This window comes from Corvus cornix, chromosome 3, assembly GCF_000738735.6.
Source record: "Corvus cornix cornix isolate S_Up_H32 chromosome 3, ASM73873v5, whole genome shotgun sequence".
In the NCBI taxonomy this organism is placed as follows: domain Eukaryota; kingdom Metazoa; phylum Chordata; class Aves; order Passeriformes; family Corvidae; genus Corvus; species Corvus cornix.
The window spans coordinates 69,397,033-69,420,066 of NC_047056.1; the positions used below are offsets into that span (position 1 = coordinate 69,397,033).

General features: G+C 41.9%; 1 protein-coding gene across 3 annotated transcripts in view; it reads left to right on the forward strand.

Moving 5' to 3' along the window:
• The window catches only part of SESN1 (sestrin 1), a 76,479-nt gene that overhangs the window by 44,409 nt on the left and 9,036 nt on the right, over nt 1-23,034 (forward strand). Inside the window, exons 1-3 of one of the 3 annotated variants that reach the window (XM_039568813.1) lie at nt 14,977-15,065; nt 17,021-17,134; nt 22,485-22,550. In XM_039568813.1, the coding sequence (XP_039424747.1) occupies nt 17,117-17,134; nt 22,485-22,550 (84 nt within the window). In that variant the 5' untranslated portion in view covers nt 14,977-15,065; nt 17,021-17,116. Of the gene's footprint in view, nt 1-14,968; nt 15,066-17,020; nt 17,135-22,484; nt 22,551-23,034 lie in introns of those variants that run through there. The other 2 variants (XM_039568814.1, XM_039568812.1) reach the window with 2 other exon arrangements.

The following is a 23,034-nucleotide window of genomic DNA, read 5'->3' on the forward strand; positions in this document are numbered from 1 at the left end:
GGGGAGGAAAAAACCCAATTAAAAACATTTAGCAAGTGTTATAAACTTGTTCTTTCCTTTTTGAATAAAAATAGTGTTGTAGCTGTTGTAACAGCAAATCAGACTTGTTGGGAGAGGTGCTTGCTTTTCTTAGATGAGCTCATACAATTGATAAAAGTAGATAAGCTTCTAAGCCTGATCTGAAGTAGATCTTGCCCCCTGTAGTTTTCCACCAGGTTTAGTTGATATAATGAAATATGTTATTTAAAAATAAACTTTATTTTCTTACAGGATTATTTGGTAAATATTTTGCAAACCAGAAATTTCATATAGAATGATATTCATATTTACTCTGGAATTTCTGTTCTATAACACTGCTCCATGTGAAATAGAGTTCTGTTTTTAAGTATTAATAATGGAAGATGTAGTATAGGGGAGATTAAATGCTGATAAATAGGATTTACCCTCTTCTAATCTGGACAGAACTGGGGTTTAGCTCTTTCTCTGTGAGACCATAAGACAGTTGAATCTACCCATTCTTGGTTTTAAATGGTAGACCTTGTGAATAACCAAAGACTTAATTTTTCTACCAGTTTGCCAATAAGTAAGTAATATCTACTGATTTAAGGTAGAAGGTAACAGATATTTACAGCTTCTTTCAAAGGGTTTGGACGTTTTTATCTTTCAGAATTTAAATTTAACTTCACTGTCATGTCCAGGAAGCTTTGAAAAGTACTTTTCCAAAATGCATTTATGGGGAGAAGTGGTCTTAATTCCAGCAGTGTGCATTTGTTCAGACAGGCCACTGGAAGTGCCCTCAGTTCTTGGCTGTAACAGCAGAATACTTTCTAATGGAAATAGGTGTTCAGAAAAGAAGATTGCTGGGTTTGGAAATGCCGTTTAGAAAAGTTGATCTTCAGAATATGGTATGCTAAATTACCACAATAGCAAGCCCCTTCTTTGAAGGAATTCTTGGTCTAAATTTTCTTCATAAAAAATTGGGGGGGAGCCCCCAAAAGCCCTATTTATGTGTTTCCAGGCAACACAGTAAACAGTCTTCATGGAATAACCTTAAGCATGCTCAGAGGCTTGTCATATTTCTGTGGCTGTGCCATGTTTACACAAGCTGCCTAGGTGAGGTCACTTGCTTGGCAGTGTGATTGGTACGTGCCATGCAGCTCAGCTGCATGGAGATCTGGCTATTCATAAATGCCCAAATAACATCGTGAGGTTACAGTGAAGGAGCCAAATTGCACATTTTTAGATCATAATCCTCTTAGGTACATGCATTGAGGCAGGGGACCTGTGACTGATACTCTTGATGTTTCAATGAGGCAGCTGCCTGACTACGTTCAGATGCAAGGTGGTTTTTAAGTTTTTAAGGTTCACCTCATCTTTCACAGCCCTTACAGAATGGCAATCCAGTCCTTTTTAGTGTCATATTAAGATGGTAGGAACCCTAACAAATAGGGAAACCTGGCTATCTTACCTATGCTGACTTTGCAGCCCAAACAGAAGAAAGTACCAAGAAACCCTCCTTTTTTCAGTAGGAACTAACTAAAAGGGTGATGAGATTTAACGAGGAATTGGTGTTGCTAAGTTTATTTCTATCTCCTCAATGAGGATTCCCTGGGTATGTCATCCAGAGTAAGGACTGGACAATGAAAACATTGCTGCAAAATGAATAGTCACAAATGTATTTTGAATGAAAATATACTTCTTACTCTAAAGTATAAAACCATACTTATTAAATAAAGTGTATTTCCTACAGGATTTTTTATACAGGTTTATACAAATACAGCTCATTGAATATAAGCTCATTGAATCTCCCTAGGGCAATTGTATATTGATGATCTTCATTTCCACCCTAGATTTGCATGGAGGCAGTGTACTCACATGTGTCTGTGGCTTGTTTGTTTGTTTCTTAAATATTACTTCCCAGTGGAATAACTGTCCCCTTCTGCAAGTAATATTCTGGTTATGTTTACATAATGGTTTCTGCAATGCCTTGGAAAAAACATAGGCTGATAAATATCACAGATAAGTAATTGGAATATGTTTACATCATGTTTTGTGGTGCAGTGTTGGACACACCTGTACTAACTCTGACAGGCCTGTACAAAGAGGTGAAGAACTGTGCTAGGAGATAACCTCAGGTCCCAGAAGCTGCCCAGCTTTGCTGCTGAGCACTGCACTCCTGTTAAGAGCCTGTGCTGAAGGGGCAATGCTGCTTCCAGAGCTGGCATGTTGAGCAGCTCTCTTTGGTGCTGTGTGTTGTGGCTAAATAGTCCTTGTTCAAATCAATGGCCCAGATTCTTACAGAGCTTTTTCATAAAGCTCTTATTGTATCCTGGACAAGACCAAAGGAAGCAAATCAAATGTTAGGCTATGTTACAGGCAAGGGAAACCAAGACAAGACGTGGCATTGTACATTTTCACCTTAAATGCTCTGTGGCTTTGGCCGTTTTACAAAAGGCACGTCAGAAATAGGCAACTTATGTTACCAGAATAGGCTGGATTTTGGATGGGATGAGAAGGTGATAGGGGAGGGATTAAGGACTGAAAAGAGTTAGGTTTGTGTTCCTGTCTGTTGTCTTATTCTAAGAAGTGATACATAAATTAAAAACTATATTAAGTTTTGTGTAAAGCAGGATTTACAGGATATTCTGGAGGCAAGAGGAAAAAACCCTTAGAAACAAATTCTCATCTCCCTCCTTCTTCTCCCAGAAATCCCCACTTGCCAATCTCCATTGTCAATATTTACACTAGTTTATACTGAAGGTGTACGGTTATAAAAGTCTAACAGAGAATAGCAAGATCATCAATTACATAAAGAAAGGAAAAACCTAATCATTACAGCATGCCTGGACAGACTCTTGCAATTTATGTGTTTCTTTGGTATCTGTTAAAGGTAACTGGTGGGATGGTAAATGATGACTTTTAGTATACAGTTTGAAGAAATGGGGAGGGGGAGAGTGAAGGGACAGTAGAGCTCAAAGCACTGTACAAACATTAAATAGCCCTAATGCAAAGCCCACCTCACCAGCTATGCATAAGGCAGCCTGTTTTACCCCTGCTGTGTGCCAGGAGACGAAGATAAGGTTAATCACTATGTACAGAATTCAAGGGCACAGTTTCTTTTTGCTTTCTTATCTGTACAGACTTTTCAATTGACTTTTAATCCTTCTTACACAGGCTGTTTAAATCCCATCAACACTGTTTATAAATGGAGATTTCGTTAATAACTCAGCCTTACCCAAGCAGACAGTTTTCAAATTGCTGCTGAATGCTGTTGTATTCATTAAATCTCTTAGTGTTGCCAGCTGGCCACTATTTCTTGTAGTCTGAAAGGCTTTGAATCCCTCTTTGCTTTGGGACTTGACTGGTTTTGTTAAATTGTGTTAACAGGTACTCCTACATCGTTTGTCACTGGCCTGTAGTGTTAATTGCAAAGTCGATGATAATTTGATGTCTCTGAAAATCTGTGTGATAATTAGATGCTCTGTGGAACTTTGATTTATTGAATTTGGTCTGAAGATGAAAAATAAAAGCATCTCAATTTTCTTTTTCAGATGCTATAGATTTAATAACATACAAGGTTGTCTCTAATGCTGGAGATTTTAGAAGGAAATTCTAATAAAGTCCATAGAGTAATATGAAGACTAGTTTTTGTCTGTAACTATTGCTGTATGAACTGCTGATGTAACCATCTGGAATTTTCCCAAGTTTGGGTGAGTGTTTGTCCAAAGAGCAAAAACAAATACAGTAGCCACAGTGGAAGGAATAGATAGGCTACCATTTTATTTTCACATCAGATTTGTGTGTTTCTGTTTGCTAGCAGCTGTGCTTAATAATAAAACTTCAATTCTACAAACTGAATCCATCTGAACAGGTTATACAGCAAAGCTCTCAGGCCATTGGGAAGGATTTAGTTGCATTTTGGTCACAGATAAATCCATGTTTTCCATTAAGTCCCTGCCCTGTCTTAAACTTCCACTGTTGGAAACTTTAATGAAGTTGAATCACACCAAATTTCACTCCCAAAAGCTGCTTGTAGTCTGAGAGACATGGTTCCCACTTGTTGCTGATATACTATGCAGCAATTTATGAGGCTGCTGTCCTGGGTGAGTCCCCATACTAGGGTGGGGCTGTCCCTAAGCCAGACAAGTAGAGGAATGCCTTTCCCTAGTAGTCCTTGGACCTGGATGCTCTTTCTTGCTCTTCGCACCTAAGCCTCTGGTTTGCCATCCTTCATTTCCAGAAACTGCCTTTTCTGGCTTTGCTTTCTCCCCTGTTTTTAATGATCAGTGGATCCAGGTGTCAGGCACTGGGGAGGGGTGCAGCCTGTTTTCTTCTACTTTTACATTTGTACTTTGTACAGGGAGTTTTCAACCTCTACCTTCCTAGTTTTTCCAAGGCAGAAGGAAGTTGTGGTGTGATACTAGCTGAGACAAAGCCTGTATTTATAGAACTTGTGCAAGTTTCAGCTTCATAACAACAAGCTCAAATTTAGATAAATTCTCCTAGACTTTGTTTTTCCTGGGGCAGACCAGATATTTTCAATCTGCAGGTGGCTTTGATAAAGAGACATCAGCAAAGTAATAATGAGCTCTTGCAGAGCTAGAATTTTTTTTTAAACAGCAGCAACCTATAGCAGAGCAGAGATGAGCTTCTTCCATACCATGAAAGAAAGTCTTTGCAGGTGGATGTTTAGAGGAATACTGGGGGCCTGCTTTGGTTGTGGGGCGTTGTCCTGGAACCTTAGTACATTGCTCTAGCTCCTTCTAGTTCTCATGTCATTGAAAAGCTGAGCTAGTTTGGGAAGCAATAGGGTCAGGAGAGACTGAAAACAATAAAGCAGCAGTAAACTGGCTTTTGTGTTCTGAATTTTGAGCCTCTATTTGTTGAAGGGGCTTCTGGAAGAACTTGGTGTACAAGCCTTACTGGCACATAAGAGAGCCACACATAGGTTGATATCATCTCAGTGTGAAGAGTTCTTATATCTCCATTAGAATCATATTTAAGCAGATTTCCATTACATAAAATAGGTCATGAACCCAGGGTTCTGCTGAAATGTCTTTCACTGTGCACTCTTCTGAGTTGCCTAGCTGTGCTTGGCTGTACTAGTCAGTTTGGAAAAATACTGGGCAAAGGAAACAGTTGGAAAACTAATTCACAGTATGGAACAGACGTGCCGATTCTTGGAAGTGCCACTTGGAAGTTAATTGAAAACCTTTGAAGCTTTTTTTTCTGGGTCTTTCTCCACCTACTTTTCACATAATTGCAATGCTGCTTTAATAAGTTTTCAAATTGGTTTAAGGGCATCTAAACCAAGACACTGTTTGATGTAAACTGTTTTTTGTAAGCAGCAAACCGTGGAGGTCAAGTGCCCTTCTACCACAAGAACTGTAGGCTTTCCAGGGTGATGTACAAATACACTTATGTAATGTTTGATGTTGTTACCAGACTAGAAATGTGCTGTTTCTTCAGGCACTTTGCTTAAAATCTTCATATCCAGTTTGTTGACTTTAGTTCCCTTCACATTACTTTCACAATGTTCTGTTAGTTCCAGACTTTCTGAGTAGCTGCCCTACTCCCTTTGCCTCCTGAGACAACTGGGCTAAAGGTTGTAGACAGTCTGATGAGGAAATTCATATTAGTGTCAAATGCAGTTGGGGAGCTTCTCGGTGGAAGTTTTGTATGGTGAGAGGAAGAAAACATTTAGGGAGACACTGGTATAAAACATATGGGAAAAATGGATGCAGCTGTATTCCTTCAAATCTGATGGTGACCAAAACAGCAGGATAAATGCCATTTAGTTGATACTTTGCTAGTTGACAGAGAAAACTTGAAATACATTTGCTTTTAGAGACTTTACTGTTTGAAAACTATAATGTAAGTGCTGTTGCTCTAGTCTGTCAACAAACTTCATGAAAAAAAGTTACTATATTCTTGTATTTTATAAAAAGCTTTAACCATACCTAGCTCAGTTAAGAATTTAATAGGATGCCCAAATATAAAATTCAATTCCTTTAAAATAGACAACTTCCGTCAAGGAAGTTTGTCTAAAAAGGAGTGGAAAAGGCATTTACTTGCCAAGTTCAGACTTCTGTTTCTACTGCAGCTTTTTGATATTCCTGACTTTTAAATAGACCCCAGTCTTTCCCATGCTCTAGGTGCTTGGAATTGAATGTTTTTAGCTACTGTTGACTGAGAATTGTTAGCCAGTAACTCTCAATGTGAGGCTGATTGCTTTAAGACTAGCTTGGATACCTCTGTGTCCAATGTTCCGTAACATTGTACTTTTAGAAAAAAGTTTTGCATAGTGTCTTTTTTGTGGTGGTTCTCTCTTTTTTTAATAGCCACATAAATGTCAACAAGCTGGCACGCAAGGCAGCATAGCAGGATTGTAGGATAACTGTTTCCAGTACTTTTCTGCCATTCTTGTATCCAGATACCTTCTTAACTTAAACTCTCTCTTGGCCAGTATTCTTGTGATTCTTCTATACTCAGACCTGGATTTGTGCCATCTATCCCATACATGCTGGTTACTTATTACCAGGCAGGCCTGTCAGTGCCTGAGGATGTAGTGTCCCTCTCTTGGGAAACTTGTGGCTGGTAAGGCTTTCTCAGAACAAAGGATCGTTTGTTGATATGCAGAGCAACAATTCAGAGACAAGAATATTGAGCCAAAAATCTAAATGTGTGTTTTGTTTTATGTGAACGTCTGTCTTGTTATGAGGCAGAGCAGGCAGTTGTGGGTTGGTTTTTTCATCAGTGAGTACCCATGCAGAGAGTTTGTCTGTTTTTAGGACTTCATAAATAGTGCTGCCATTACCCGCACACATTCCTGTCCCTTCCACCCCTGCCATCTCCTCCCCTCCTGGAAGATTGCATAGACAAGGGAAAAAAGGAATTTGGTCATTTGGGGCTTCTGGTAGCTGGTTACAGTCTGTAAAATGACGACTGCGTGCATATGCACAGGTGTCTGATGTACTTGGAGCAGGTTCAGACCTGTTCCACAAATGATACGTGGGAGGTCACTGGCAGTACCCACTGAACTAAGATGGTTCTGGATGCACTGCAATTACATTTCATGTTTTTTCAAAATTTGTTGATTTAACATCATGTATGCTGCCCATCTGGGCTGTGCCCACATTGCCATGCAGAAACATCGTAACCCTGTCCTGTCATTTCTTTTATGGAGTTTCTCCCTGGGAACCAGCTCCCCAGCTTGCACCTAGCTAATTTCTTCTTCCCTCTGAACCTCTGTTAGGAGAATTATCCAGTTGCTGTATCATGTGAAACAGGGCAAAGTCCTCCACTCCTAACCTACTTGGTGTACAAGCTTATATGGGGGTTATCTTTCTTTCCTCTTCAGGTCAGCTTAGGCGTGGTCAGATTTTGGTTGCTTATACAAGACCATTTCCCTTAGCCAGGGCAATGTGTTGCCAGAAACAACCTGAAGTCTCAAGTGACTCCAGTTTAAAACATTCCCTCCCAGCAATGTCTTGATTGTATTTCAACAAAATAATTAGTGCAGGACAGCTATTAAGAAAGTGCCTGCCTGTGTGTGTAATGCTGCATTATTATTCTATAGCCCCGAGAATGAATTCATTGAAGAAAATGTGGCCCTTGCATGTGGAAGGAAGAATATAGATAATAGTGCAGTACACAGGGTTTTATTTATTTATTCTTTAAGAGCAAAGAATCAGCCTCTTGTTGTTACAAGAGGGGACACAGGAAGTCCTCTCATTTGCCACAATTGAACCTCCCCCTCTCAATCCTGGTTAGTACAAGTTCTACACTTCAGCTACTGGTTGTGGACATGCAAATACCTTGCCTTAGCAAAATGACTCCCACTAGGCTTGTTTAAATCTAGAGAGATGATGCTCAGGAGTTCTCTCTTTCCGTAGCCCAAAGCCTGAATTCTGCCTTGCCAGTCTTTGGTGGTTCAAATCCTAATGCTGATCCTGACTCTGGTTTCTCCTGGTGAACCCCTGGTCTAAGCTCACCAAAATTATTTCTCTGGGACTCATCTCAGTCTTGTTTGTTTTAGGCGTTGTGCAGTGATCCTTGATATCTCCAGACCTATGCTTTGCCAAGTAATTCCTTATTTGCTGCAGCTCTAAAGAGTTGGCATCTGGCCCTTATTTGCTACAATCCAAATTTGGTTTAGTCTCATCCCTACTAGCTTCAGAGGAGTTTGATGGGACATGTAAATTTCCTTCAAGTCACATTTCACATTAAGTTATAATTTGTTACTTGTATGAAATTTACATTTACAGAAATAATAGAATGAATTATTTTTGTGGCAGTCTTTCTCAAGAGGACTTCTCAGGAAGATGACAAACGCACCTTGATAAAGAGAAATCATCCTCTCTGCTGTTGTGAGTAATATGGGCAAGTTAGCAAATGAACCAGAGTTTTTTGCTAGCATTTTAGTTTACAGGCTTCAGTGATCATTGTTGCATCTTCATCAGTAGTGAAAATGTGGTCCCGTTCTGCCTGAGTTTTCATTTGTTCTATTTTGCTGGTTTGGAATCCCTGCTGAGTGTCCAGAGGGCCACTGTCACGCTGGTGAGGAGCAGAGGGACAGGTATGGATTTGTAGCTTTACTGACAAAATGAGAAGGCGTTTGAATGCTTAGAGCTTCATATCCAGATTTATAAGCTCCTATTTTAATACTATCTTAGTAAAATTGTGTATGTTTAGTACGGCATGTGTGCGTTTTCATTTACTTACTTGTACTTTACTTACTTTTCATTTGAAAATTGCTATTGATCAGGCTTCAATGGTAGCTTGATTACAAGATGCTGATTCTGATAAGGAAATCTGAGAGCATTGTGTCTCCTACAGCACATCTGCTGTATGAATTTTGTGTGTGGTTTCAGCATGTGTGAATCTGAGAGACTACACAGTCAGTGCTGGCCTTTCCCAGGACTTTGGCAGAATCTATTGTGGGTTTAAAATGCTGTATAGAAAGTAGGCAGGTAGGCAGTAGTAGGTGGCCTTTCCTCTCTCACAACAGCAAGTGGTGGTTGATCTAAAATTATGATTGTAACAAACAGTGGACTTAAGGCTAAGTTCCAATACTGTGGTTAACTTAAAAAAAAAGATACTTAACAGTATTTGAACAGAAAGTGCTAGAATTGGTTTCAAGCCTGTTTCAACTTGGTTGCCCTAAAAAATATGCTTTTGAGAAGGTAGGTGGGGGAAGGTATTAACAGTTGCATGGTTTAGATGTCACTATCGCAGACAGCAGTGTTACGAAGTCCAGAAGAGTATGTAGGTTTATTCAGATCCTGAGCAGCTCAGTTGCAGAAATCTCCTGTGACTTTATAGTTGTCCTGCAGGGACCCAAAGCCTTTGTGGCCAGTGGAAAAGTGCCAAGGTGGCAGTGGCAGTAGAAGGATGATAGTCCTGCAGGAGCTTGGTGCCAGGCCAGTTTGTCCCAGGGGTCTTGAGGGAGCTCTCCAACCTCTGAAGTTATCCAGGATTTAGAAGGATGCAGAAGTCGTGCTGTGTTAAACAGGGGCACGTGTACTGTGTCCTCGAAGCATGTGTTGGCAGGGGCACTGCAGTTTGCTGGGGCTCATCAGAGCGGATGTTGGCTGGCGCTCGTCACAGGGCAGGGGTGGCTCCTGATGGGCTGGGAGGCTTCTGCTCCCTGCTTTACCCCAGCAAGTGTCAGTGACCTCTTAACTCGCTGTAAGAGGAAAAGGTGGCATATTCCTGCAAGTGGCAACATAGTAAGACTCACTGTAGGAAATGGTATCAATTCCTGAGTAGGAGACAGGCCAGATCTTTTAGGATTTGTATCAGCAGGAAAGCAGTGCTTTTCTCAGTTCTTCTGTTTTAGAAAGCAAAGGCCAAAAAAATTACCTGTTTCAAAAATCTTAGCCATGTCATCTTCTGAAAATGGGAAGAATGAAGACTAAAGTGCTGTCTGAATTTAAACAAAACACCAATAAAAATTGACAAAAATGACAAGAAATACATGATTCATCTCGGTATTTTGTATGATTCTCCTCAAGCAGAGGTCTTAATGGGTTTGTCTCTGAGTACAGAAGCAAAAAGAAACAGATCTGTTACGAAAATGACAGATCTGGCATTATCTCCTTAGCTTATAAAAATCAGTTGTTGAGTAGTACCTAGAGGATGATCTGTTTTCTTAATGGCTGTCATTAAATCAGTTATGTGGGTTGCTTTTCTATGATGATGCTGTTAACTGTTGTACTTAGCTTTTTGCCAAGATAATGTTCTAAAGGAGTTGACAAATCCTATATTATAGTATTGTACTTGGCTCCATATATTAGGTAAATAAGGAGAGAGATTCAGTATTGAGGAACTTGCAACCCTCCTGTCAAGATAGATCATTACAGACAATGCAAGGGGAATACAGCTTTATAGTTATTTGGATATTCTCAAGATCTAAACTTCAGCAGGGATTCCAAACCAGCAAAATAGAGCAAATGAAAACTCGGGCAGAACTGGTCCAGCTGGGTCTGGAGGGACTTGTTAACCAGAGTATTCTTGTGTGGTGCATGGGTCTGGAGCCATCTCAGAACAGCAGCAGCAGAACCCACAGCCAGCCAACCAAACAACTTCTATAGTTCAGCTGCTCTCTATCAGCCTAGGAGGAGCTGCATACCCTCACAAAAAAGGGGAAGGATAATCTGGTAAGACACTCTTTCAATCTTCTAAGCTTTAGATATGCATCTTTAATGTACCTATTTGCAGTAGTCTTAGAAACCATACTTCTGTTTTCGTGTCCTTACCAAATCATGAATAATCTCAAGATCTAGACTTCTTATAGTTCCCTAAATTAAACTTTGTATTTCTGCTACCTAATAACTGCAGAACAGAATGTTAAATTTGGACAAGCCATGCTGACATTAAAAACAAAGCAACTTGTGGCTTAGAGGTGGGGGGTGAGCTGTAGAAATCTTAAAGGCAGAAATTACCAGAATGAGGACTCTTTGGGGGGAGTAAGAGTCCTAAGTGATGAACCAAATAGTTGAGGGAACAAATAAAGCCACTGGAGTTCTTGCAACTTGGTGAGTTCAAGTTAGTCAATTGTGAGAACAGCTCAGGTGAAACAAAGGAGACTCACAGCCTCTGGCAGCTCTGAGAGAAAAGATGGTGTCTTTGGTGGGAAATACAGTGGGCTAGGAATGACCTGATTTGTAATTACTCACAAACCAGCATGATCACTTGCAAGCCATTTGCCCATTAAAGCTGAAGATGTGGCCTTTAAGAAAGCAGCATGTAAGCACGATCTAGAAATAGAAAAATAGCATTTGAAGGACAGATAAGGTTAGAAGAAAAGACAATAAATGCAATGTATGAATAGGGTAAAATGTTCAGTCTTAGCCAACCTTACAATCCTAAGGACCACAAAAGGAAAGCTTCTGTATATTGGTCTTAACTTATCTCCTGATGTGGCCGGTTGTCAGCCCTCCATTCTAATAAACAACTTGTTTCTGTTATTATTATAAAAGTATCAGGTGTAGTGACATTCCTAAAGGGCTGATCCTTTTTGACACATACAGCAAGAATTTAGATTGTACAAAGAATACAGTTTATTCTCCTCCCTAGAACTGTGTACCAATTCTAATAATAGAATGAGTTTTTGAAGATGGACAATCAGATTAAGGTTAAATCAAGAGGAATGCTTTGACATACTGGCCATTTTTTTACTTGCATGCTATGATGATATGTTCTTTTTAATTTAAATTCTTCCATCACTGTAATGAATGGTTTGATTGCTGTGCCATATTGTTATCATGATAAAGATTTTTTGTTGTTTGAGAAATAACAAATGTATAATCAAAGGATAGAAGAGATTAATAGACACATATGAAATTTGTTATGAAAAAGATAGTGGCTGTGGACAGCAAGGAACGAGAGGAATCCACAGGAAAATGTTCAGTGGCCAGCACAGGACTGCTTAGTTGTTACTGAAACACCTGGTGACTTCATTGAGGCACCATATTAGTTGCAGCTAAAACTAATACAAATCAGCTCAGAGCCCCAAAGAATTACCTGGTTTTATTTGTAAATGTTCCTGGGAAAGGATCATTTGATCATCCTCTGAGATACTAATTTGATGTCCAGGGCATTGCAGTAACAGGCGTTTCAAGTGCTCCTGCCTGGCTAGCTTTTCTATTGAAAAAAATTAAGATTTAGGTTTGCCAGTTCTTTGGAGTCATATGTTTGTGCTGAACTTGACGCAAAAAGTTGCCCTATTGGACTGAAAGGGAACTGTTTCAACTTAAAGCAGCGAAGTGCAGACATTTTTGTTTGCAGGATCAGGATTTTCTCTCTGTAGCTGGTTGGTCTCCTTTTAGCTTCCCCAGGACACTTCCTTTAAATGTAGCAATAAGGAAAAATTGCATTTCTGATAGCTTAGAGTGCACAGATGTTAAATGCCATTTATGCAAGCAACTTTTATGGAAGTGCTTGCTATGAAGGAGTATGCTCCTGTGCTTTAGCTGGTGTTTGCTTTGAGTATCTCTCATGCACTCTTTCTGGGTGAAAGGAACTTGGTATCTATCGATATTTTCATGTTAAACATCTGTTGCTGTGTTTTCCCATAGGAGCATTTCACTAGATCTCTGTTTACTTGCATCAATACTTGGTCAAACACACTGTTGTGTTTCCCCGGGGGAATGCTCCAGTTATGCAAACCAAACCATGATCTGTCCCCGTGTTCCCCACCTGTGCTGTGGTTTGCACTCATTAATACCCCGAGCTCTGTACCAGTCTCAAACCATATTCTCTCATGAAATTGCTCATGTAAGTGATCATGCTAGCTCACAAATAGGAATAATTTCAGTCTGCAATTGTGTACTGATTTATAGATGAGCAGGTGGCTCAGGTTTGTTGTGCTCTTTAGTTTGGAGGAGTTAGGAAATACTTGTGTGAGGGCTGGGATGGAGAAAGGGCTTGCCGCAAGCTGGGGTGATGGGATTCTGCTAAGGCAGAGGCATACCTGGGGCCTGAGCAGGGCTTGTGTACTCTGGCCATATGGGAGAGCTTTTAAGTCCATTATTATTTGTTTGCTGTGGCTGTGCAACTTCCTCTTCCCCTTTGTACACAGTTTTTCTGACATGCTGTCATTGTCTCCATCTCTCCTGATAGAGAAAGTGAAGAACACGATACAATTTCCTACCTTCTGTTGTTGAGTTGGTTGTTTAAGGAGAGAGAATTTCCCTTGGATGATGCCAGAAAAGAATCTGTATCTGCCAAGGTTCTTTGTACAGGAACAACTGTTAATATAAACAGGCTTCCTCACAAATACCCAGGCAGAACAAATGCCCACAGTGGGACAAAACCACTTTGGAAGTGAGGGAGTGCTGCCCTTCCTCCCTCACCCCTTCTTCCAAGGGTGTTAACAAATTCGTGAAAGGGGATGACCATTCATCTATCATCCAGGGAGACTTTTTATGGTGAGGTATCTTCTTGCATTTTTGCTTTCAGGTAATTACTCTCCTTTTCAACAGTTTTTCTGAGCGCAAGCCAGTTCTTTGCCTGTGTTGAAAGAGCAGCCCATGCCACCTTTTTGTTATACCTTGGGCTGAAGTAAGGAAGTAAGCAGTGGGAATTAAACACTGTTCTTCATTAGTTTATTAGCTCACAAAATGCAACCTTCCTTGCCAGTATTGCATTATTCTTTCTCCATGCTTCTGTTGAGAATTTTATAAAGTGCAAGTAAGTAGTAAGAACACTCAGTTTCTTCTGGAGAAACTTACCAGCTTCAAGCCAAGGCCCCAAGTAAGGATGGAGCTGTGATACTTGGGCATCTCTAGGTAATTTAACCTTATGACTGCTGCTAAGCCTTCAGCAGTAGAGTATCCCTTGGTTCTCCAGAGTTAATTGCGTGACCTAGAGAGAGGCATGGTGGTATTTGAAAAGTGGAGACGACAGGAAGCCTTTAAGGCTCAAGAATCAAGAGATGTGCAGAACTGCTGCCTTGCATCATGTTGCCATGTTTCCCTGACAGCACTGTCCTCAGTGTTTTCTGCATTTAGCTGCAAGGTTTGATAACAGGAACAGGCTGTGAGCAATTTTGCAGCGTTCAGTTTTACCTTTAACAGAAGTTTAAAGTTCAGTGTCATGGAATTTCCCTGCTTGGTTGTTAAGATAACTTGGTATGGCTCAAAACCTCACAGCCTGATTTATAGGCAGAAGCCTTCCTCCCCCAGGTGAGTATGTTCAGGAGTTCAGAGCTGCCCTGGTCCTCCTCCCATGAAAACTGCAACAGAAGTTCTCCTCTTGGGGTCTACCGTGTTTTATTTTAATTCAAATTATTTGAAGGAAAACAATCTAACAGAATGTAACTTTATGGATCTTATATTGTTGTGAAAGAAAAAAAAAGTAAAAATCACGTGGGCCAGCTCAGGGACTTGTTTCTTTTAAAATAATTGATGACGTAAAATCCCAGACCAAAAGAGGTGGGAGATGGAAGGCATCTGGCAGAGTTTACAGCCCTGGGGGGTCGGCAGGCACAGCACAGCCTGCTGCAAACAAAGGCCGAGTGTTTTGCTGATGCGATTGCAAAACATATGTTTGCCCAGGACTGTTATGATCTTGGGAATAGGCAGGAGGCCAGATTTCTGCAGCAGCAGCGCACTTAGTCACACAAATATCTGCAAAATGTGAACCTCCTGCGATTTCTCGGTTTAAAAGCCGTAATTACTTTGTTGCTTAAAGAGAAGGTAGAAACTCTTGCATAAGGAACAGGAGAGGGGAGCGGAAAGCATTGTCCAAGGAGCGTCTCTGTGCCGGGGAGGAGAGCGGAACGGAGCCGAGGGGTCCGAGGCTCGAGGCTGTCCTGCCGAGCCGGGGGCTACTGCTCCTGGTGCCCCGCCCGGGGCATTTGCTGGCACTTCCAGGGTTAGGGAGCAGCCGTGGGGTCGCGGCGAGCCCCGGCGGGGCAGCGCGCCGGCAGCTCCGCCCCTGCGCCGGGCGGGCGGGGCGGGCCTGGGACCGCCCCGGCGGTGCTGGGGCAGAGCCCAGCGGGTTGCGAGAGCGGCGAGCCCGGCCCCAGCCCCGCAGCGAAGCCGGGCCGGCAGCACCAGGTACTCGCGGGTGGCCGGGGTGCCCCCGCCGCTTGTCCCCGCGGCGCTCAGCCTCCCCAGGGGCGGGGGTCTCTCTCCCCGGGCGCATCACCCAGAGAAATCCCTGCTGGAGGGAGGGGCGGGGGCCCGGGCAGCCCCCTGCGGACCATCCGCGGGGCTGCGGAGGCAGCAGCGGCATTTCCCTGCGGGCTCCTCTCTCGGGGGGCATCGTTCAGGGGTTCGCGGGATATATAGCTGCTGCCTGCGGTGACAGTGCAGATGCTGTCGCGGTCCTCCCCGACGCCTCTGGTCCCAGACGGGCTGTGTTCCGCTGGTGTGTGTGGTAACCGGGTGCCTCTGCAGGGTGCTCAGGCTCGCCTAGGTGGTTTTTGCCTCGGAATTGCCCGGCGTTTACGTCGTTCTTGCATAGGTTTGGATTATCCTTTTGAAACAGTAAGGCTGTTCTTGTGTTTCTCATGGAGAAGAGCGGGCTATAATTATAAACAAGCGCAAGTCGAGTATTATTTTGGGCAGGAGTAAACTTGCTGATTTGGATCTCTCTTACAAATTCCTTAGTGTCACCACGTTAAGATTCTTCTTTTAAAGGAAATTTTTAAATCCTCAGAACTGCTGCAGGTAGTTAAATCCTCAGTACTGCGGAACCTGTTTTGCATTTGTCTGATTTAGAGTAATCCAGTATTTCATGGATACATATGGATACATATACATGGATATATGCTTTGCTTTGACATAATCCAGTAGTACAGTCTATGTAATGCAGTTACTGTCACATTTAGACTGTTTCCTTCTGTGTCACCAATATATTGGTATTTAAATAGTGTTTACAGTAGGGAAATTGCTGGGTTGCATTCCAAATCCTTTGCCCTTTACTGCTTTCTGTTTCATTACAGAAGTGGCATATAAAAAAAAGCTAGGCACTAATCACTGAAACGCAGCCTCCGTTTCAGTGAGCTCATATCAAAGGTAAATTGGGTTGTGGACTCCAGGCAGTTATGTCACAAAACCACTTCAGGAAGAGCTGTTAATGCTGAGGAAGAGTAGGTAGCGCATAGGCACCTTGAGACCACTGCAGTTGGACATGCTTGTCCTGCTCAGTCCTAGAAAATGACCAGAGAAGAGGTGCTAGAGATGGAGACAGAGGAGTTTGGGCTTTGCTTTTATTCCTGCTGTTGTGAACAAGGTGTGTGATCTTGGGCACATTTTCCCTTGCCTTGATTTCTGTCTTGAATCAAGTCAGATAAACTAGATAGGGATGTTTTTAAAATCGGGTATTTTAAAGGACTTTGAGACATCCAGAGAAATGATATTGAAATTAAAGTAATTTACATCTTTAAATTCATATAAGAATAACATACTCTATATGAAAAGAGAAACAGTTCAGCATTTGCCATGCTCTAATTCCAGTGAAGAGTGGTAGGTCTGTGTAACAAAGTGCTTTGTAAGAGAAGGGGAGTCCTTGTTCTCAGTTCTTTAAATCCATACAAGTGGAGACATGTCTGTTGCTTCAGCTGAATGACAGTCTTACATACCCAGCAAATGGAACCAGTGGAAACATTTAAAGTACATGAGCATTTCTAGGATAATTTTTTTCTGTCATTTTAATGTGAATCATGGTTTGTTTGAGAAAGCCACAACAATTGCAGCTACATCAGGATTAAGTAAACAAATAAAATAGGAAAAATGGCCAGTTCTGCATAGCCCCACATTTAGAAAAGATGCAGGATTTCTGTGTGTGTAGGAAAAGAAATATATTTAATCACTAGTCTTTGTTTTTAATTCCCTCCTTCCTAAAAGTTCTCTGTCCAATGTGGAAACTACAGTAGCTACTGCATTTAGCAGAACTGAAAATACAGCTTTTAAGCTGAGTATGTATTAGTTGGGGACAGCCTGTCCTGGGGGGCCAGTTGTGCCTGTCCTTGTTGTTAAGGTCCTAAACAAGGAAACTCCATTTGCAGCCTCAGTGTCACCACCAGTGAGGTTTTGCTGTCGGTGGCCTTTAAAGGGGAAGTAGGAACCAGACAGTTCACAGTGAGCCAAGGAGCAGCAGCAGCATGAAGCCTCTTAAACTGGTAAGTGCCAAGTCTCCCTTGGAAATGCAGCACAGCCTTTTTGGACACTCATGTGCGTAGGGGCATTTCATCCTATAAGCTTATAAAGCCCTAAATGAGTATTTTTAATGCCCATGCTTCAAATGCTCATCATATTCTACTAAGCTGAATTTTCAGCACTGGCATGCTGGAGGAGTTAATTCTACTGGGAGATTGTGTTGAAGAGTTTTTAACTCACAGCTCGTGCCTTTCTTAACCCTAAACTTAGGCAGGAATGCACTTAGATTATGTAAAATGATGACTGGTTGTCTAGGAAAATGTTACTTCCAAAAAATTCACCTCAATCTCATTTCCCTATTTTGGTTCTTTACATTAGATTATATTGTATTATGGGGTGTGGTTTTCATATAACTTTGTTTGAGTCTAGCAGCACTTAGTGCTTAATCAGGACATAGATGATTCAGATAAAGAAGTTAATTCAAATGTAGTTTACGGAAGTAAATTGATAATTATAATTTTACTTCGCCTGTGGCTTGTCTATGATAAAATGTTCCCTTTGCCATTTAGAGAAGGCCTAAGGAAGTATGTAAATAAGTCTTTCTGGTAGATACAACATTTGATAGTGGTACTGACTGTACTTGAGGGGAGCAAAATGGCTCACTGTGCTAACACCAGAGAAGCAGTCTGAGTGAGCATTGTGGATCACAGCTCATGAATCCTGTATGACTGAACATTAGCAGTTTGGTAACAGTCCCCAGATTCATTGGACAAAACTAGCATTGAGTTTTGGGAGAGGTTTTGTGGTAAGAGACAGAGCTCTAGCTGCAAGGAGCCAGTAGTGAGGGACCAACAAGGAGCTGAAAAAGCATTTTAGGCACACAATGGAGGAAGAACTGTAGCTTAGGTTAGATAGCTGTTCCTGTTCCAGAGGCTCTGTGACCTGGTGTGTAGTTTAGTTCTGTTTTCAGTGTTTCTAGGTGAAATTTCTGATACTGGGTGGCTGTTTAGACTGTGACTTTTTTTTTTTTATTTACAATTTAAAGAGATTCAGAACCAAAGCAGATAATGTTTTATTACTAGCAGAGGTAATGTGTGTTGTACTTTTAAGTATTTACAAACCTCTTCTACACAATTGCAGTTTGACTTTTTATCCCAGGCTTTTACATAAATTTGACAGGAATAATGTTCCTGTCCAGAGGCTTAAAAAAGCTACCTAAAAGTTAGGCTGGATTGACATCTGTGAGATACAGAAAAGCTCTAAGTTGTGTGAGTTTGCACATGTTTGAGGCTTTAGAGTGATCTTCCCTGAGCTTGTATGTACAGGCAGTACAGACTTTTTGGTCTGGTTGTCCTTGTGGAGTTGGATGTGCTAAGTGAGCCAGACTGGTGAGAGAGAGTGGTAACTGGGAAGTATATAATTAAGCTTGCAGACTTGTCTCATTAACTTTTCTGTCTCAGCTCTGTAGTGCTGTTTCTTGGTGTAAATTTGCATAAAGCATTTCCTGGCTGAGAAGTCTCTGAACAGGCACACAGTCTGATGGTTAGGGCATTAACCTGTGACTTGAGAGATCTCAGCTGAAGCCACCAGTCTTCTAAGATGTGTAGCTTTTCCATTTCTCCAGGATTTTTTTTTCCTAGATGGGAGATAATATACTTGTCCTACCTCACAGGAATCTTGCAGTATCTAAATGCATGAGATGTGATTCTGGGCTGATATGGCAGTGGTGAGGGATGTGTAGATTGAGAAATGATAGGTACCTGGGTAAGCATAGTTCCCATGGAAATAATAATAGTGGCTGTACAGAAATACAAGTTATGTTACATAAGGTGGAAGAGGAGGCTTTTCTGTGATTTCCGAGGTTGTCTCTGCCAGCATAGCAATACAGCATTTATATGGCTAAAGTCTTAATGTCTCTGTCAAGGTATGTCTGGAAGGTGCGCAGTGGAGTGGATTGCCACCCAGCAAGGCCCACCTCCGTCCATTAGCTTGAGCTTCTGGGTGTTGAGGGTGAAATCTGTTCCACCCTTGGTGCTCAGCTTTGCAGCCACCCGAGTTTTATGTTCTGGCTTTGAAGATGGAGTGCCTCTGATGCATCATCATCATCATCATTATTGTTATTATTTATTTACACCTAAAGCCTCAGTTGTGGTTGGCTTTCTGCTGAGCTTTGAGCTGTATTCAGCTGCAGAGTTTCTGGACTGAATGAAAGTGGTGTGGTGAGGTTGATAAACAGGAGGAAAGGAGCCAGGAGAAGTTAAGATGCAGAGAATGTGTCACTAAGTAGGTCACTTTGGTGCGCAATTCTGTGGCCTGGAATCACATGAAAGTTGCTTATACTTTTGTAATAACCAAAAGAAATACAGGCTTTTTCCAGCTGCTCCTTGTCCTAGACACAACTGCTTCACCAAATGCTTGTTGGTGCTTCAGGTGAGATGGTGCTTTAAGAGAAAGGTGCAGGAGATAGATATAGTGGTATGTCTGCTCAGGATGCAGGTCTTGCCTTTGAGAGGGAGAGTGTTGCTCCATGAGTTGAGTGTATTTGGAAGATGGAGGTTTAGTGAAGGATATTGTGAAGCATAGAATTACACTCAGGACAAAGGAAAGAATCACTAGGACTGTTTTGAGAACTATTACTGCGTTATCGAGTATTTGAAATGCTGGGATGCTGGAAGCACATGGCTATTTCTGAAGTACTAGGAGAATTTGATTAACTGGTGCTTCTGAAAAAGAGAGGAGAATAGTTTTTAAAAGGTCTGCCATGGCTTGTAACTGAAGAACAAGTTTTCAAAAGGCTTCTAGTGGGTCAGATTTTACCCAACTCTCATGACGGTGTTAAGTGTGCACCTCATGGCAAGCTGCTTCTGTTCTCAGCACCATCTGGAAGAAACCCCCATTTTGCAGACGGGAAATGGGCTCATCTTCACAAATCCTTTGTTACATCTCTGTCGCATCAGAGCCTTGACCCCAGGCTTCTCAAGTATTGGGCTGGTGCTATGATATCAGGGGGATGGTCCTTCTCCTGATGGAAAACAAAGCAACTTATTTAATCATTAAAAAAACCTTTTAAGTCAGTTTGCAGCGAGGGTTTGGATAGTGGAGTAATTTGCTGTGTAATCTTAAGTTTGACCTCTGCATGCTTTAAGAAACAGTAGTGTATTGATTGTAATGTATTTTAGATTGTGAAGCAGAATACATTAGCAGCCTGCTGATCTCAGGTTCTTAAATCTGGGTTTGGTTTTTTTTTTTCTTCTTCTTCTAACTGTTCTGGGAAAAGGAAAGACTGAAAAATATTTGTTCAAGAATTAAACTTCAAGGTATTTGTCTTGGAGTGCTTGATCTGGCAAACTGCAGACATCTGCTAAATTAAATGCTGCTTACAATTTAAAGGATCTCTCTTTTTGCTTGCTGTTGTTTGGCTGAAAGATGTTTCTCTAGTGTAGTTGTAGCCCAGATGAGAAGCTGTGCTGGAGTTTTAAAGAGAGATGCTGATAAATTCCATCCTACTAGTGGCATTGCTTGACTGACAGGCAAAATTTACTTGTGTATGTTGGGACCCATAGCAGGAAAAAGCTACACTGAGGAGAAAAAGTGAAAAGACTAGTAGTAAGAGGTGCCCTTTGATCTTACTTTATCCAAGTAAGACTTGAGAAATGAAGGCATCTGACTTAAGGATAAGGAGACTCTCATAGTCTGAAGGGTTTGGTATTAGGCCTGCACTCATTGTTTCCAGCTCTCTGAAGCTGTTTTTTAATCTTAGGGGAAAGTTCAGGAAACTGTAACTGATTAATAAAATTGCTTCTCGTACAGTGAACTCATACAAATAGAAACCTCAGCTAAAGAGAGAAAAAGTGCAATAGTGAGTACAACCAGTATTGCATGTTTATAAGAGCCCTTATCTATGTGGGGAAAATGTGGTGAAGTTAAAAACTGCATTTGGCAGGCAGCTCTTGGGGCATCATCTGCTCTTGAGGCTTAAACCAGCTGAAGGTGCCCCTCTGCTCTGTGTGGCCTGAACTGGTTCAGTGCATGGTATTTATTCATCTAAACCTAGTTGATATCATCACAAAATGGTTGGGTTTGGCTATGCAACAGAGGCAATGGATATGTTCTAAAAGATGACTGGGAAAGAGGGCACAGGTAAGTAGCCCAAACCTTTAGTTTTTATATAGCCTAGTGTTTAGCACTCGGCTCCATCCTCAGCTTTAATCCCAGGCCTCCCTCTGTCTATAAGAGTGCCATGCCATCAGCTGGCAGGGCTCCCACCTTTCCTGGGGAAGCCAAGCTGCTCGCTGGGGAGTAATCCCCTCAGGAGAGCTGGTTTGCAGTGAGTGCCACACGCACAGCAGAGGGAGCCTCTGAAGCGATGGGATGGGGGGCATGTGTGAAGGTGTGAGGTGAAGCCATGTCCTGCTTTGGTACCTGCCCCTGGAACCTGGTGTGCCTTCTCAGGGGGCTGCTCTGTGCCAAATGGAGAGACTGCCCTGGAGCACGTGGCTTTCCACCTTCCAAAGGGAACAGTGTTAACAGGCAGGACACTAATGCACCCAAGTCTTCTATGTATTTGCTCCTTGGCTGCAGGAAGGGCCCAGGATGCCACAGGCCTGTCAGAAAGTTTCATCCAGCTGAAGGAGAGGGCAAGTAGGTAACTGCCAGGGGTATCCAGCCTCTACTCTACCTGCAAGGCAACGCATCCACACAAGTGGGTGCAAGGATGTGGCTGCTGCTGTTCCGATAGAGCAAATTCTCCCTCCCTCCTTGCAAATGTGAATAGCTTTTATCCTATCTTGAAAAGAAAGTAGATGCAAATGTAGATCAGGTACTTTCAGCAGTTTAAGTGATCTTTGAGGTTGGGAAGAAGAAATCTGATTAGGGTTACAGCTGTTTCATTTCCTGACAGATGCACAGGGTGTTGTGTGCTGGCGAACTGCGGATGTACACACACACAGCAGCCTCGTTTTGTATCAGTGGCATAACCACACAGCAGCCAGCATGTTCGGAACTCCTTGTCCTGGACACCCTGCCAAAATATGCTGTATGCAGAATTTTCTGTGAACCAAGCTGTAGTGTGTCTGTGTGTGTGTGCATATAAATTTGTGCGTGTTTTCTTTGGTTGACAGGGCCTTTGTTGTTGAACTTTTTGTTGCTGGAGTGGGGCAGTGTGCTGTAAACAAGCACAGCTAATTATAAAGCACTTGTATAAAAAAAATGATTTGCATTTGTACAAACAGTACTAGTAAAAGTGCCCGTGTAAGAGTACCACAAGTACCCAAATAAGTCCAGCTCTGAATGGAGAACTCTTTTCTTTCTTGCAACCACAGCTAAAAAGCTGTTTATAACTAAATGCTGAGGTGGTGTAATTTTCTTTTCTAGGAACTTGGAATAAGAATTCCTAGACCACTGGGACACGGACCAAGCAGATTCATCCCTGAGAAGGAGGTGTGGTAGTGTTTTCAAGTACATAGTGAACTTTACGCTTTTAAGGAACATCCTTTTAGTAGTAGCCCACATTTGGTTTCAGGACAGCTGCTGAACTGCAAAACATTTTCAGTCCTGATCACATTCAGTCCTGAGACTTTGGACACAGTTCTAGTGTACAGAACAGTGAGAGCCTTGGGGAGCTTTGGAATAGTTATGACCCCTCCCGTGCTGCTATCTAGCATGAGAGAAACCCAATACTGTTTCCTTGTGAACATCCGGATGTAATTTCCTACTGGTCCACAAGGTACCTGCCCCTCTGCTCTGGGATTGCTTTTTCTTGAGCTGCCTCTAGCACTCTGCAGAATCTGAGAAGCTTCAGAGTGCTGTGGATGAGCATTTCTGGTGCTTCTTGCCTGATCATCTGGTAAGAGAATTTGGAGCAAAGAAAAATTAGTTATATGCCTGTGGTTTTCTAGGAATTTTAGAGTCTTTTTCAATTTCC